Source organism: Galeopterus variegatus, unplaced genomic scaffold (genome assembly GCF_000696425.1).
Source record: "Galeopterus variegatus unplaced genomic scaffold, G_variegatus-3.0.2 Scaffold100, whole genome shotgun sequence".
In the NCBI taxonomy this organism is placed as follows: Eukaryota; Metazoa; Chordata; class Mammalia; order Dermoptera; family Cynocephalidae; genus Galeopterus; species Galeopterus variegatus.
Window position 1 is genome coordinate 749,930 of NW_007726211.1, and position 17,963 is coordinate 767,892.

At 41.3% G+C, this 17,963-nt stretch overlaps 1 protein-coding gene across 1 annotated transcript in view; it reads right to left on the bottom strand.

The window, feature by feature from the left end:
- Window positions 1-17,963, bottom strand: part of DNAJB6 (DnaJ (Hsp40) homolog, subfamily B, member 6) — a 69,240-nt gene that overhangs the window by 45,811 nt on the left and 5,466 nt on the right. The window contains exons 2-3 of the mRNA XM_008583736.1: window positions 5,082-5,172; window positions 1,469-1,578 (exon numbers count right to left, since the gene is read on the bottom strand). Of these exons, the coding sequence (XP_008581958.1) occupies window positions 1,469-1,578; window positions 5,082-5,146 (175 nt within the window). The 5' untranslated portion in view covers window positions 5,147-5,172. The remainder of the gene's footprint in view (window positions 1-1,468; window positions 1,579-5,081; window positions 5,173-17,963) is intronic.

Sequence of the window (17,963 nt, forward strand, 5' to 3'; positions counted from 1 at the left end):
CAAAAAAAAAAAAAAAAAAAAAAAAAAAAAAAAAAAGAACGACAATGTAGTCTTGTTTAGATGCACAGGGACTTTCGACACACCACCACCTATGTTCCACAAAATGGGAAAACAGGCTTAGAAGCAAACCACTTACAACCAGTTTTAGGTAACCACAGCCCTAGCAGGAACCATAACTGTAGGGTAGCTGAAGGTAACTCCAGCTGGGACTGGAGGCTGCTTAAGAGTACATGAAACATACAATCTTCCTCAAAACACAGAACAGATTTTAAAGTAGTTTAAAGGTTCTGTCAAATATGACATTTCCATTTAGTCCTCAATTTTTCTCATTTTACTGGTACATAAAATCCACAAATCTGGGAATACTGAACCAGCACACAAGCAAGGACCAATCAACAGGACGGTGACACTGAGGCCTGCAGTTCTCAGTACCAGGCCCTCCCAAACCCACCAACAGCTGACGCTCAACAGTTTAAGACCGTAAATGCTACATTTCAAAAACATTTCAAGTATCAGCATTTTCTGTTTTCAAAAGTAACAAAAGTTACTTGTGAAATATTAGATGTCTGAGATTTCCTTAAAAACAAAGGCGGGAGGTGAAGGCACACTGTTAATAGAGAAAACAAGGTTGTTCACTTGTTATAACTGTTGAAGCTGGGTGACGGTTACATTGGGTTCCTCCTATAAACAATTTTTTTTTAAAGTGACCTATCATCTGACCATTTACAGAGACACTTCGAGCAAGCATCCACTGCCCATGGGACTCTGCCTTTGCGCACCCCAGGTCATCTGGCACAGAAGTAAACCAGGGCACTGGCGGTAGTTTTCCAGTTCTCTGACACTGATTCCCTACCCTGAGCCCTGTACACAGTCTTTCTCTATACCATGAAACAGCTGGCTTCACCTAGCTACAGCTGACCTTTCACCTATCCATGAAACTAGGCCAATGTGTCTGGTTTTTAGTAATGGTCAACACCTATGCTCTAGTCCTAGGGTGGGGAAAACATGCCAGAATTTTGAAGTCTAGATCTGAGCTACATGTTCAATCCCTTCTTTCCTGAACTAAGAAGTTCTTTAAAGCAGAAAAACTCACTCCATTAGCAAGGCATTGTTTAAGTGTGCAATGGCAATGAGAGATCAGAATGATACGACAGCGACAACAACAGGGATCACCACCACTACCACCCACACCATGACCAGAACAAAGTCCTGTGACTGATCTCTCCCCCTCGGTTCCTCAAACCCAGGGTATCAGGTAGTTTTAAAACAGCTAACCTACCAGAAACTGCTAGAAACAGTTTATCAATTTGATCTTCACAATAAAAATGGCAAACTTTCTCCCCAGCCCCCAAATCCACCCGGAACAAAATGAATCACTTGTATCCATACTTGGCTAGCCTGGGGAGGATCCTCAGCCCACCCCATGCTGACCCACACCTCAGAACCCAACCCAAGGCCAGCTACTCACCATCTGATAACACCTCATATGCCTCGGCAACTTGCTTGAATTTCCTCTCTGCTTCTTCTTTATTCTCAGGATTTTTATCTGGGTGCCACTTCAGTGCCAGCTTCCGGTACCTTGAAAAAAGTAAAGGTACTGATCACATCCAAAGTCTGGAAATCAACTGGGCTTTTGAAACTAACATAATAAAGCAAGGAAATGGCTTCAGAGCTGCCACCTGGTGCTATTACTACCAATTGTTAATTGTAAAACCTGCCTTCCCCCCAAAATGAAATAAACGAGTTCTAAAACCCAAATAGCAGAATACAAACCAAACTCCAGAGACAGGAAATGTTCAAATGTTCCAGGACAAAGTGTCCATAAAACAGACTCGTGGTGGTTAGGCTAAGCAAATCCAGAAAGTACAGGAAGGAAAAGGCTCTGGCCACTGAGCAATAAGGACCCAACAGAACCATCCTTATCCTTGTACATGCTGACCCCAGGACCACATTTCCTCAGCCAGACCATTTACTTTGCAGATTGGTGTGGCAAAATTTGAGCCATCTGCCACAGCACAGACCAAAATCTTGGTATCTTTCAAATAGCCACCTGTGTTCTTTTTTTTTTTTTTTCCTTTTTGTCTTTTTTTTACTGACCGGTAACGGGATCACAACCCTCGGTGTCGCGCCCGCACCGCGCTCAACCAGTGAGCAGGAACCGGTCTCCACATGGGATCCGAACCCTCGGCGGGAGTGCCGCCACGCTCCCAGGAGGCGCACTCTGCAGTGCGCCACCGGGCCGGCCCGCCACCTGTGTTCTGAATTCAAGATCTAAACAGGGTTAGAACACTGACTTTTGCAAAGATTCTACGACTAAGGTATAGTCTGTTCCAGGGTCCCAGTTATAGTAACAACTGCATTCTTTTTAAATACAAAAAAATAATCCTGGAGTTTAATTAGCAAACATAAGCAGTTATTTTAAAGAAGTGTGGTATTTAAAAGGGGAAGGCAGTGTGCCCCTGAAAATCTCAGACTAGAATAAAAACAGAAAGTCCTTCTGACACATGGCAAGTTATTACTGTAAGGCTATTGGGGTTCAACTTAAGCTATGATATTTTAAACAAAAACCTTGGCTTAACTTCATAAAATCTGATTAAAGCTGGAATTTAGAATACCTAAAAGTAATTTATTTTTATATCACTGGGGACTTAAACATGCAGTAGACCAAATCCTCTAAAAGTGCTACAAATCCTCAATAACAAATGACATACCTATACATGAAAGACTAGAGAGAAAGAACATTTAGTCTGCACTAGCAGCAAACATCTAGTGTTTGTGTGAAAACTAAGCACTGTTCAAAAATCCAGGACAACAATCATTGTGCATGCCCCCAGCTCATACACTACTAAAAACTTTAAAAATCAAGGCATAATACAAATTTTAACACAGTAAGTGTAAATAGCAAACAAGTTATAATGCTGACCTTCAGCCCCGTTTGACATGCACGCATCCACTTCGGCACCAAGGGAAAGCCCATGGCCCTCAAACACAGGTTAAGATCTGAGTGTCTCAGGAGAGGTGGGGAGTTAGGGGGTGGCCACACCATTAGTGCTCTAATAAAAGTTGTCACTACACACAAGAAAGCCAAGAGTCTCCACAATGGACTGTTCTAATAATATGCATCCCTTGGCTATCATTTTGCTCATTTTTTTAAAATCAGTATTTATGCAACTGTGCACTTAAAAAGAAAATCTCATTGCTTTTTAAATAGCCTTTTCTAAATTCATATTTCAATGTCATGCTGGAGACACTGATCAACCTATATGCTCTCACAGATTAAAACTAATCCTCCTCTAATTACCTCTAGCATAATGAAGGTATGTAATTCTATCAGGTAAGAAGTATCATGTGCACACTATGTTTATTCATTAGTTGATTCAAGAACAGTAGAGTATTACCAGCTGTCTCTTTGTTCTACAGTCTACCAAGTATTAACTGGCTGTGAACCGTTATTTGTGAGAAAAGTGTGGGGCCTGAAGCACCACAGGCTCATGCACACAGTGGCAGGAACACATCCCACTGGCTACAGTACCAGTGCTTGTCACTGAGGAGTGGGCTGCTCTGACCTGGTCTCTGGCTGAGGCTTGAACAGAAATAATCTGTGGGCTACTTCATGTTTACCCAACTCAGCAGTCACCCTAACTTCGTAGTTTAAAACGAACTATTTGGTTCCAAAAAAAAAAAATCTTTAGGGCCAGCCCAGTGGCACACTCGGTAGAGTGCAGTGCTTGGGAGTGCGGCGGCGCTCCCGCCGAGGGTTCTGATCCCATATAGAGACCGGTCCGCTCACTGGTTGAGCGCGGTGCGGGCATGATACCGAGGGTTGTGATCCCGTTGCTGGTCGCGGTACGGGCGCAACACCAAGGGTTGCGATCCCGTTACCCGTCACAAAAAAAGACAAAAAGGGGGAAAAAAAATCTTTATTTACATCTGCAGACCCCCTAAGTCTAGCAGCATAAACTCTGTTATGTATTAACAATAAAAAAAAAGTGGGTTCCAATTATTCCAGGCTTATTCCTCTCTAGCTACGCTAAAAATCTATAAAATTTAATGACTCTTACGCTGTGTACTCTATGCTCATAGTTAAATGCCTAAATAAGTTAAACAGATCCAGATTATACATGGACAGCCATCTATGACCTGGGACTTGCCCCCCTCACATCAGCCAGGCAGCCCTGGTCACAAAGATGCAGGTACAACAGAGTGGTGGTGAAGTTCTCAGTCTTTCATGTGTATCAGAATGGACTCTAGCGGTAGAGGCTGGGGTCCAGCAATCACACCATAGAAGTTAGGATGCTACACTCTGGGCCCACCTTGAAAAGCAGCACATAAGAGTGCCAAGTCATGGGCCGGCCCGGTGGTGCACTGGAAAAGTGCACTGCTTGGTAGCGCAGTGGCGCTCCCACCGAGGGTTCGGATCCCATGTGGAGACCCGTTCCCGCTCACTGGCTGAGCGAGGTGCGGGCACAACACCGAGGGTTGCGATCCCGTTGCCGGTCAGTTAAAAAAAAAAAAAAAAAGAAAAAAAAAAAAAAAAAGAAAAAAAAAAAAAAAAAGAAAAAAAAAAAAAAAAAGAAAAAAAAAAAAAAAAAGAAAAAAAAAAAAAAAAAGAAAAAAAAAAAAAAAAAGAAAAAAAAAAAAAAAAAGAAAAAAAAAAAAAAAAAGAAAAAAAAAAAAAAAAAGAAAAAAAAAAAAAAAAAGAAAAAAAAAAAAAAAAAGAAAAAAAAAAAAAAAAAAAAAAAAGGAAAAGAAAAAAAAAAGAGTGCCAAGTCAACTCCACGTCAAAGTCCAGTGTAAAAGCTTCTTTGGGATTATTTCACATCCTCAGCAGATTCTTGATCTACTTCAAGCAAATACGGAATCCACTGTCCCAGGGCAAAGTAATCAAGTAAATGAAGTAACTGACAAGTGAAGGGCTAAACCTAAGTCTGAGACTGCAAATGCTCATCTGTTAACTATGTGGCATTCAAAGACTGTTATAACACATTAAAAGCCATTTTAATAGTCAATAGAAAGTTATGCTACCCAAGTACCAATGCGCAACTACACGGACATACTATTTCAGAAATAAAATTACTTACGCTTTTTTAATATCCTCAGGTGAAGCATGTCTCTGCAGGCCTAAAACTTCATAGTAATCCACCATGTTTTAATAGATTGTTGGGACAAATCCTGCAATTAAAAAGCTGTGGTCAATAACAAGATTGCCAAGGTTGGGTAGGTCATTTAGATGGGAACCAGGCAGCAGTGGGAGAAGGTGTGTCACCTCAGCACCTACTGGCCTACAGAGAACTTCTGTTAAGCTGACCACTAGCCCGTCAGGCCAGGACCTGGTCTGGGAATTGGTTCCAAGACTCATGCCCTACGACCATTCTAGATATAGGGGAAAAGCTCTGGAAATAACCTAATAATAGCCTAAACTAAATAAAACCAACAGGTGACACTGGGGCAGAGACTCGGTGACCACCTAACTGCTAGCTGACAGACTCACTGTGAATGTCTTGTTTTCCCAGACACAGACTGCGACCGGTGAGCTTCAGTTACCTCCTTCCTCCAGTGCATCCCTGCGCCAGGCACGGGTCAAGATGGGGGTTCCGAGTACAAACACACTGTCCCTGCCCTCAAGAAACTTCACATGGGGACAACAGAAAGACATCCTTACACATACTGTTTGTTCTGTCACTCTCACTAAGGAACCAAAGCCCGCCCACATATCCCAGGGGACAGAAAAAGGAAACGTCTCTAACTAGAGAGCTGTTAGAGTAACTTTACCCTCTCTGCTTCCAACTCCCATCCAGCCATCTACCAAACAAATACAGTACTGTCCTGTTGTCAATACTAACTAGACGTCAGCACTACAGACTATGCCAGTTATACAAGTTAAGCAGCAGAGATATGCTTTGCCTATGGGTTACTTTGTTCTCCTGTTACTTCACAGGGCAGTACAGTGAAAATTCAGTCTTCACCACCTAATAGGGGATGCAGCCTCTGGTCCCCAAAACAAAAAGAAACTACACATATGCTGCTTCTTTAAGATGTGAAATTTCCTAACCAATTTACTGGCTAAATCGTTTAATAAAACCAATGATCAAGAAACTGCATAAAACAGGTCTACTCCATGCACGAGTGCAAAGTAACTATCTAATAAAGCAAGTTATTCTATCAAGCAACTTTGCCCAAAACTAAAGCTAGGCTTTCAACTGCCTTCTCAGAACCATAGTTTCAGATAATTCCAAAAGAAATATTGATTGTAAATGAATACATAAAATCAAAAATTTCCTAAGACCATGTTGTTGATATCGAACAATGTCAAGGTTAAATAGTGCCTCAACTATGAGTTATTTCAGTTCTTAAAACAAGACAGGGCTTAGCTGGTTAGAGTGTGGTGCTAACACCAAGGTCCAGAGTTCTATCACTGTACTGACCAGCTACCAAAAAAAAAAAACAAAACACCAAGATGTACAGTTTTATTCTATTTCTACTTTCCAACTTTAGGGAGCAAAAAATAAATAAATAAATCTATTTTTTACACCATGACTCAGCATGTGTGTGTGTGTACACATCTGCCAGTGCAACCTCATTAAACGTTTATGAAGAAACTCTATATAGAAGCTTACACTGACGAAATTTGCTGTTAACAGTCCAGAGATTCAAAGAAATAAATAACTCAAAAATATCCCAAGATATTCTAACAGAGAACCCCCTCTTACCACAAAAACCTAGAAATGTTAGATAAAATATAGCAAATTTAAGGAGACAACTCAGATCCCAGGAACAAGAGAAAGATCTCAGGTTCCAGAAACAACCAGGGAATTACAAGCAAGCATGAGATGAAGTCTGTGCGTTGATGGAGCAGGATTTGGGATTTCTGAGCCAAGAACTGCTTTTCAGGCACAGGAAAACCAGCGGTTACCACCAACATCTCTACATAAATAGTGGTTCCTCAAAGGGCTGTCATTCCAAGAAGGGGGGAACAAGAAAATAACTTCCCCCTGAACTGCAGGGAAGAGGAAAAGAGAGAGAGACACTCCTGAGAACACGGAGCCCTAAAAGCCTCCAACATGCAGAAGAAATCTTACCCACTACCTTCAAACGCTAACCCAGAAGTAAGGATCTCTACAACCCAAATCAGAAAGAGTCCCACAGAATACACCATGTCTGCAAAGATGAGATCACAATCAAATTCTAAATACAAGGAAAGCATCCAGGATGAGTGCAAAAATGTGGAATAACTACAAAGGGGACATAATAAAGTATGAATAAAAGAATCAAGATAAGTAAAAAGAATGGAAACATTTGTGTGTCAATCTGCTGGTTTGCTAATGACCCAAAAAGGTAACAACAACATTATTCATACAGCCACTGGAATTTAATAACACATTAAATAGGGCTAAAGAGTGTCTGTGATCTAATAAATCTAAAGAAAACCAGAAAGCCAAGATCAAGGAGAAAACAGAGGTGATATCAAAATTGGCTACTAACACTCCAGAAGCAGTAAAACAAAGAACAAGGTCAACTTATTCTAAGGTCCTTTCGTTATCTGGGAGGCATGTAGAGCCACATACAAACGATTATTTTGGGAGGCAAGAGGTAGAGCCCACATGCTGAATGAATGAATCAATCAATCAATGTAAGGATAAGCACTAGTAGAAAAAAACAAAACATAACCTTCACAACAGAAGGGGGGGCACCAAGGGAGCTAGGGAATTCTGAAGATGCATAAAATATGAAATTTTTTTTAATTTACCAAACACTTATAGCCAGGCACAATTCTAAGTTCTACACAAAATTTAGCTCATTTAACCCAAATACTTCAAGAAACACAACAACTGTAAATAAAAATTAAAGACATTCTAAAAGTGAATTTTTTTAAAAGCTGGTACTTTGAAACAACAAAAAGAAAAAGCCTCAACCTCATGGGACAGGAAAGATGCACAATGCAAAACACTGAGGATGCTCACGCAGCACAATCACTCTCAGAAAGGACACCCCTGAATACCGGCACTATCAGGAGGAATTACTTCACAAGGAGAAAATAATGGAATTCTGAACATAACAGAGACTCAAAAAAATCAAAAGCAAAGACAGAATTACAAGATAAAAAGGATGCATCTCGACTGCCAGGGGCTGTGGCTGAGGGTTGGGGGGTGTTGTTGTTTAATGTGTGTACAGTTTAGATTTGGTATGATGAAAAAGTTCTGGACGGCGGTGATGGTTGCACAATAATGGGAATGAACTTAATGCCACTGACCTGCACACTGAAAAATGGATTAAGATGGTAAGTTTTATGTTGTATACAATTCACCAAAAGATTTTTAAATAACTTTAAAAAAAAAATACATCCACCATTTTATCATTAAACAGACAGAGAATTAGTAATCTTATAAGATGCAAGCACATTTAACAAACTCGATTTAATGGCCCTAAAAGAGAGCCTTGGAACCAACAATTAGAAAAAACATGTTCTTATCAAGCACATACACATACTTAAAACAAAGTTTTGGAACACTTAAAAAACAATAGAATAAAAATAGAAACAGTACCACAAAGCCACAAAGAAACAACTGTGGCAACTTAAAACACTTGTCTTTAAGAAGACCCTTGGGTCAAAAAATAAATCAAAGGAAATCAGGACATATTTAGACATACAAGAACAACATATCAACTGGACAAACTAACGTAAAATCTGGAAAGGAATGTATAACCTTAAATAAATGTAAAAAGATTCTAGATATTAAAAAGTTAAGAAATCAGAAAAAGAACATACTGTAAGATCTGGCATTTAAAATATCAAAACGTATTTTTCCTAAATAGTTTTATTCCCAGAATCTTAAAAAATTACAAGTCAGGGAGATAAAGCTATATGATTACTGAAATTATTCCAACTTCACATAAAAGTCTAATTAGCTTTGTTAGATACATAATAAAAAGTAAAGGCAACAAAATATTAACTACATAATTTGCCTGTGGGTATGTGGTGTTGACTGTGGAGTATGTCAACTCCACCTGGAAACACTCAACATAAAATATAAGGCAATTTTTTTATATATATATATAAAATATGTAAGTGCTGAGCACCCCATTATAAAAGGTTTCCTCGCTGGTAGTTACGATGACATGGCAACATAAAGGAATAAATGCACATTAGTCATACCGGTTAGGGCAGCAACCAACTTCAGTCTCTACAGAAGAGGCAGGCAATCGTCTATCTTCCAGGAACTGAAAGCCAGACCATCAGCCACAACACAGCAAGAGTAACCAAAATGCAGCTGGAAAACCAGCATTCCTTCAGCTCCACTTCACAGGGCTAAGTAACATGCAAGGCTGTTCTCACTCTGAGCTCCAGCTGTTGCTGCAAAGGATCTGAGGTAGCATTTTAGCAGCAATGCCAACTGCAATACCCAGCAGAAACAACACAGGAGAAAAACTAAGCTAACCCACTCTTACTAACAGAAGAGAGGTAAAAATCTCAGGACTAATCTTCCATTTTCCGACATCTGAATCATCACCTCTAGGCCATACGTAGCAAGAGACCATTCAGTGTGTCAGATGACACCATTTACACATCTTTGCCATCAATTAGAAGCACATCTTCTCTAGTAAGTCCTAACAGTTCATCCTGTATTTGCACTAACGTGCCTATGTTTGTGCAAGTGATGGTGGGAGCATGGGAACAAGACACTGCAGCAAGACAGTGGGTACAGCAGAGGTCAGAATGTGGGCTTACATGCAGGGGCCACACTTTCCAGCTGTGATTACTTAATTACAAAAAAAAGAAAATACCCCAAGAAAGATTCATCTGCCCTAGAGGACAGTCATCGGGACTAAGGTAGTGAATATGCAGCATCAATTAACAGCAACAGTCAAATGTTGGCTATTTTTCTTACTAAACGAAGATTATCCTATGAGGAACATTTAAATGTAGTGAATGAGACCAATCATCTGGAAGGAGTGAAAAACCTCACCTTTTGTGGTCAGACTTGGAACTGGTGGAGAGACAAAAATATACTTGTGAACAAACTCAGTATTTAAAAATAATTTTTTTATTTTAAAAATTAAATTTAAAAAGTCCCACCCTTAGCTCCCCTCCTTCCACAAATGACCATTTATATTTACCTTCTGACTCAGCCCCCCAGACCTGCTTCAGCTCCCAACCTGACACTTTAAACACTCTTATTTAAGGTCAGTAATAAAAGCCACCAGGTACCCCACCACAGACATTTCATGACTCCTTGTCTGGCCTCACGATCGCCGTCCCACCTGGTCTCAGGCCTGGGTGTTCCTTCCACTCCAGCTTGCTCCCCACACTAGCCCTGTGGGAAACCTGAGGGCTCAAGGCCTTCTCTCATCCTACATACTTGTGTTTTCATTCTTTCCCATTATGTAAATACCATTTATTTGGCAACGAGTCCTGTTATGTTTCGGATGTTTGTCCCCTCCAAAACTCAGGTTGAAATTTGATCCTCAATGTGGCAGTGTTGGGAAGTGTTTGGGTCATGGGCACAGATGCCTCCGTGAGAAGAGAGGGCTCACCCTAGCAGGAACTGATTAAAGCACCTGGTTCTGTGGGTTTCACTCTTGCTTCCTCTTTGAAGGTTTTGCCTGTGCCTGCTCTCCTTCCGTTTTCCACCAGGAGTGGAAGCAGCCTGAGGTCCTTCCACCAGCTGCAGCTGCCCTAGAATTGTGAACCAAATGAACCTCTTCATAAATTACCCAAAGTCTCAGGTATTCTGTTATAGCAACATAAAACAGACTAAGACATGTCCCAAACGTAAGCTCCAACTTTAGGTCTCTCCTTGGCACTTCAGGCACCAACAGACATAGTACTGCCTGACACAGCCACCTGGATGCCTGGCAGATGTCCCAAATAGAACATGACCAAAACTTAACTATTGATCCTCCCCACTCCATAAACCTGGCCTTTCTCTAGTAAATTCTTTTTTTTTTTCCTTTTTGTCTTTTTTCGTGTCTGGCAACGGATCGCAACCCTCAGTGTCGTGCCCGTACCGGACCAGGACCGGCAACGGGATCGCAACCCTCGGTGTTGCGCCCGCACCTCGCTCAGCCAGTGAGCGGGAACCAGTCTGTATGTGGGATCCGAACCCTCAGCGGGAGTGCCGCCGTGCTCCCAAGCAGCGCACTGTAGCAGCGCACTGTAGCAGTGCACCACCGGGCCGGCCCCTCTCTAGTAAATTCTACCCTGTGCTCCCAAAATGCTCGATTGTGAAAACTTTCACCCTCTCCAACATTACTATATCCACTGTAAAAAATATATAATAATAATAATAATAATCTAAGTGATTCATTTTCAGAAATGACTTATCATTTCTGGGTGTTTTATTGAGATGGTCATTAATTGCTAGCTCCTTTTGTTTTCTGCATTCCCAGGTGCTTCTCCCTTCACCGTGCTTTAGCAGGCCATTTTTGTGGGCTTGTCCACAAAAGGAATTCCTTGCAAGGGTAATAAATTTTAGGCATCATTCAGGAAAGACTGTGCACCCCGTAATACTCAGCCAATGAGGAAGTGGGGGAAGGGACTTGCATATTAGGGAATAAATTGATTGATGTAACACTTTCGGGTGTGCCTGTCCCATTCGCAGACACCCAGACCTTGCAAAGCCATTATTAAAGTCTCATTTCGCTGTACCTCATGTCTCCATGTCCATCCTTTGGCAATGGAAGGCAGGAACTGCATGTGGCAAAAGCACTTTCCAGAACTGTGCTGCCCGGAACAACACCTGTTGCTAGCCAAATGCAGCTGTTTAGGTCTGAAGTCATTAAGATTAAACACAATTAAAACACTCAGTCCCTCAGCAATGATTTTTTGAATATGACCCCAAAAGTACAGGCAACGAAAGCAAAAATAGACAAATGGGATTAAGTGAAACCTAAAAAGTTAATAAATAAATAATAATGTACTTCATCACAGCAAAGGGAAACAATGAACAAAGTGAAGTGATAACCTATGGAACGGGAGAGAGTGTTTGCAAGCCATACAACTGATAAGGGGTTAACATACAAAAAATATAACAAACGCCTACATCTCAACAGCAAGGAAACAATTCCATTAAAAAAATGGGCAAAGGACCTGAACAGACATTTCCCAAAAGACATACAAATGGCCAACAAGTTTTTTAAAAAAATGTTCAACTTCACTAATCATCAGGAAAACACAAATTAAAATCGCAATGAGATACCACCTCATTTTTTTAGTTGTTACCAAAAAAAAAAGGTGAAGGCAGGAGTGCTGGCGAGGGTGTGGTGGAGGGTAAACTAATGCAATATTTATGGAAAACAGTAGGGGGCTGGCCAGTTAGCTTAGTTAGTAAGAACCTTGGTGTCATAACACCAAGGGTCAAGGGTTTGGATCCCCATGCCAGCTGCCAAAAAAACCCAAAAACCAGTATGGAGGTTCCTCAAGAAATTAAAAATAGAGTGGGCATATATCCAAAGGAAATGAAATCATGTCAAAAAAAAGTCTGCATTCCCATGTTCATTGCAGTATCATTCACAATAGACAAGATATGGAATCAACCTAAGTGTCCCCAAGGGATAAACAGATAAAATGTGTTATGTATACACAATGGGATACTATTTGGCCTTTAAAAAAGGAAATCCTGTCATTCTTGCAACATGGATGAACATGGAGGACACTGTGTTAAGTGAAATAAGCCAGCACAGAAAGACAAATACCATATGATCTCAGTTATAGGTGAATCTAAACAAATTGAACCAGGGGCTGGTGGGGAGAGAGGAGAGTTGGGGAGATGTCTGTCAAAAATTACAAAAGTTCAGTTATGCAGGATGAGTAAATTCTGGAGACCTACTGCATAGCAAGGTGATGTAAAAATAAAACTCAATCCTCAGTTACATTAGCCACATTTCAGGAACCACACGTGGATACTACTGGAATTCTACATACTGGAAATCACGGATAGAGAACAGAGTTCTAAAACAGGGACCTCTGCATAAAGAATAAGTACAATTTGTAACAATACACATACTAGTAATATTGATTTGACCAATGTATGTCAACATTGAATCCCAAAAATATGTATAATCAATTATGAGATTCAATAAAAAATTAAAATAAAATGAGAAAATAAAAAAAATAAAACAGGGACCCCTGTTCAAAAGCAGTCTTTTAAAAGAAATCAATTCAGGCTTCAAGGGAATTTGGACAAGGAGTATAAATTAGATAACTGTACTAATTATGTACAAAACAAAAAACAAAATTATAAATAAAGAAACCAAGAACATTTGTGTATGCCTGTCAATCGTGATCTCATCCTGTAATCAGACATTCACTATTAGCAGAAGGATTCTAAGTAGTGTCTTCAAAACTGACGAGAGAGCAGTGAAGATCAGTGCCAGCTCTACCATTCACAATGTGCACACTCTTTGCACCCCTTATCGGAGATCGAATGGAATGCAATACCGCACAACACTGAAAGCTGAGACCAACCAAGCTGCACACCTCAACCATCCCTCACCTACCTCAACCCATGGTGAAGTCAGGGCATCAGAATCTATATAGTTCAATGTTTTCTAAAATAAAAATAAAGCTTCATATTTAAAATGGCAAACACAATAGAGGCATTTACTTCTCCTCCTCCTGAAACACCCCTATCAAAGATTTTCCTTTCAAACAGAAGGACAAAAAGTGAGGATGTAGATAACGACAGATTTTTGTGAGCTGGAAAGTAGGATACTAGGCCTGCACAACCAGTTCACACTGCAGAAGCCCCGACTGGAAGGACAATTTTGGAAAAATACTGTTTAAAAGCCACACTTTCCCCTTTCAAAATGAAAAACTGTTAGCTCCCATTTGGGAGAGGGCATTTGGGTGGACAGGAAGACTGGGCATGGTGCAGACGACACCATGCCGAGGGTGGCAATCCCCTTACCGGTCAAAAAAAAAAAAAAACTTAACTGCCTAGCTTTATGAAACTCCCCTTGGTAACTATCATCCCTACTCTATAGATGGGGAAACTCAAATGTAGCAGATGTACCAGGGTCTCCTAAAGAATTAGGGTAAAGGTATCTAGAAAGTTATCTCATTCAATGCAACACTACACAGATGAGTAAAATGTACTCCTTCCCCAGCCTGAGCTTCCCTAGGGTCAGGGGTCTCAACCTCACCATTACTGACAGTTTGGCCTGGATCATTCTTTGCTGTGGGGGTCTATCCTGTGCACTGTGAGATGTTTAGCCGACCCATGACTTCTGCCCACAGCACCTCCCCAGTTGTGACCATTAAAAGTCTCCAAACAATGCCAGAAATCTCGGGGGTGGGGGCAAAATTTTCCCTTGTTTAGAGCAACTGTTATATATTGTTTTTCCTTGAGGTAGTTGGAGCAGGACAAGCCACACAGCAAAAAGCACAAAAGTACCAAAAACCAGATGAAAACCTCTGTGGGACATGACCTGCTGCTTTCCAGAGTACTCCCACCTTGCTTCCTGCACATTCTCCCCACCCCTTTAACAGATCTTGGGAGAACATTCCCACCTAGGAAAGAACTTTCTAAAGTCTGCATATTACACTATAATGGGCTATAATTTAACAGATCCTCTACTGTGTCAACCACTGCCTCTCAGTCTTGCTGTATCAAACCACACTGCAATGAATGTGCTAACAGATTCACAAATGTAATGGTTATACTAGCTAATATCTGAGCCCTTACTGTGTCAAGCACTAATCTGAGAATTTTACCTTCCCTGCTTTCACCCTCACACAGCAGCCCTACAAGGTGGACACTATCACTGTCCTTATTTCTTGGCTGGGAAACCTGCCGCACACACACTGCGGGGTGAGGGGAAGAAGTCAAGATCAGACCCAGGCGCTCCAGAGCTGCCCTCTTCATCAACCTCTGTGTCTTGGGGAAGTGTGTGTCTAGGCAAGTTACAGACAGAACTTTCTGCATCAAAGAATGCATGCTTTTAAAATAAAATTTAAAAAAAAACAAAAAAAGATACTGCCTAACTGCCTCCCACAGACCTTGTACCAATTTACATTCTGACCAGTATTAGCATTGAGTTTTCCAGGCACTCAGAAACTATCACTAATCTGTTTGATTTTTCAAACCTGGCCTCTCACTGTTTTGCTCTTATTTATAGTTCAGCATCTCTTCATGTTCAAGAACCAGCTATAATTTTGTTTCCTGTGAACTGCTTGTCTATGTCCCTCTGCACATTTTTCCAACTAATTAATAACCATTCCTTAATTTTACTGAATGGATCACAGAAAGCCTTTAACTGGTACCACTAGAGGACAAGCCTGTGTCTTCCAAAATTCACTCTTTCAACCTGGGAATGCCCACTGGGTGCCATACATTACTAGGGCTGGAAAAAATTGGTAAGTCAACAGCGCTTCTACGGAGATATGACTGAGCGCAGCTAAATCACTGAAGTCAGGCAAAGCAGAGAGAAGGCAACAATGAACAGCAAGGGTAAGGAATTGCTGGTGCTGGTGGCACAGGTGCTCCTGGAAAGGAGGAGCACTTACAAACAGAAGCTGAGAAAGATGGCAGTCCACAGCAGACTGTTGCTGCAGTGTGCATGGAAAATGAAGCAATGTGCCTAAAAGAAAACTGCGAGGCTTCCATTCCAAAAGATGCTATTCACCAACCAATATGATAGCCTCCAAATCTGCTTTCAAACATGCACCCAGAGATTGATACAAATACTCCTCTAGAACGTGAATCCAAAGCTGCCTGTCCATTTACCAGGATGAGCTTAGACTAACCACGCCAAATATTAAAATGTTATTGCATACCCATTACATGCAAAATATTGTGATAGGGATCAAGCATTATTATATTTGAATCTAAAATTACCCCCAGAAGCCTGCATCCCTTGCACTTACCCAAATGACCATTACGTGACCCAAATGACCATGAATGACAAAGCCCAAACCCATCGATTCTCACTTTACTAGAGTTATATTTAAGTCCTCCTGCCAATCCAAAAAATATTCCTGTGGTCTGAATCTTTGGTTCATCCAAGGAGATATGCTGCTGCTGACAGAAGCTTCTGTCCTCGAAATACAACTAGCCGCTAAAGTGTGAATGAAATTTCTTCTCTTTCCCAGTTTATAAATTATTAATCTCCCATTTCTAAAACTCTTAAAGATTCAATCCTGCTCATCCAACATTCTCACTTTTTCCAGACAGATCTTACAAACACAAAACAAGACCATACACGCACTGGGACTAGGGCACACACACAGCACACGGGGTGCTGCTTCAGGGAGAAGGCTGGCGGCTCAATACCCATTCTCTGCTGCTGCTTGCACTTTAACCAGTGTATTTCCTCAACGCCCCCCAAAAAGAAGTTCTGATTCTCAAAGCCAAATGAGCTAGCACATCTCCTACAATTAGTCCATAGGTAAACTAAACTTATTATTATTTGCATTTACAAGTTTTATTCTTAGAACATTCTTAAGATGGAATTCCAGGTAAATAAGTCTAAGGCATTTTTGCTAAGTCTCTGAGATTCTTCCTTTGCTAAGGAGAAAAAAATGTGCATACATTTTCCAACAAAACTGCCTTTACTAACTTCTATCCCTGCATATCTCTGAAAAAACGCAAGAGGCACACTAGTTTCCCAAATCAATTGGGTACCTTCAAAATCACACTACTCATTATAGACTTTCTCTGACCAAATTGGCCAGCTGTTTCTCTAGATACATGGATAATTAAATTTCTCTATGAATATAGCCTCTTGTATCAAATACTTGACTTGATACCAACTGCGTGCAAACCAGTATGTAGGAGCTGACATTTTGATACTAATGGAGCTCTAGCTACACAACAAAGATGTTTGTACAACACTCTTGCTACAAAACAATGTAAATTAAATGTAACAAAATAGCCAGGGACATCATTATAAAGCTATAGAAGAATTAACTACCAAAAAAAAAACAAAGAAAAGCAGACAGAAATTACCCCTATGGGACAATCAAAGATGATGAGACAGTCCAGGGGCTGGTAGATCTCATAGAAAAGGGTGGCCTGAACCACCACCTCTCCACTAAAATCCCTTTGACCTACACAGCAGTAACTTCACAGGTTAGGGTTACTGTCTCCTCCCCTATACTCTTTTTTTTTTTCCTTTTTGTCTTTTTTCGTGTCCGGCAACGGATGGCAACCCTCAGTGTCGCGCCCGTACCGGACCGGGACCGGCAACGGAATCGCAACCCTCGGTGTTGCGCCCGCACCTTGCTCAGCCAGTGAGCGGCCGGTCTGTACGTGGGATCCGAACCCTCGGTGGGAGCGCCGCCGCGCTCTCAAGTGGCGCACTGTAGCAGTGCGCCACCGGGTCGGCCCTCTCCCCTATATTCTTGTCCATGAAACTCTATGCTCTGATTACTAACTCATACATTTCAGTGATATGTGGTTGTTTCCACCATGAGTTAGCTCTAAAATGCTGCTTTTTGCAAAGCTCAGTTGGTCCCTTTAAGTTACAAATTTTGATTTTAATGATTTTCTAAAAGCCATTAACATACTCCATGTTCTTAACACAATTCAAGAGAATATATGTACCCAACATGATTATTACAAATATACCACCCTTCTGGTGTTTACAGATTATCACTGAGTTAAGGACCTCAAATTTAGTATGTAGACTTTGGTACTTTCTTCTATTTTATTGTCACAAATCAGTCATCCACCTAAATACAAGGGTACTTCAAAAAGATCATGGAAAGGGGCCGGCCCGGTGGCACACTGGATAGTGTGCCGCTTGGGAAGCGCGGTGGCGCTCCCGCCCGAGGGTTCGGATCCCACATACGGACCGGTTTCCGCTCACTGGCTGAGCGAGGCACGGGAGCAACGAAAGATCATGGAAAGGGGCCGGCCCGGTGGCGCACTGGATAGTGTGCCGCTTGGGAAGCGCGGTGGCGCTCCCGCCCGAGGGTTCAGATCCCACATACGGACCGGTTTCCGCTCACTGGCTGAGCGAGG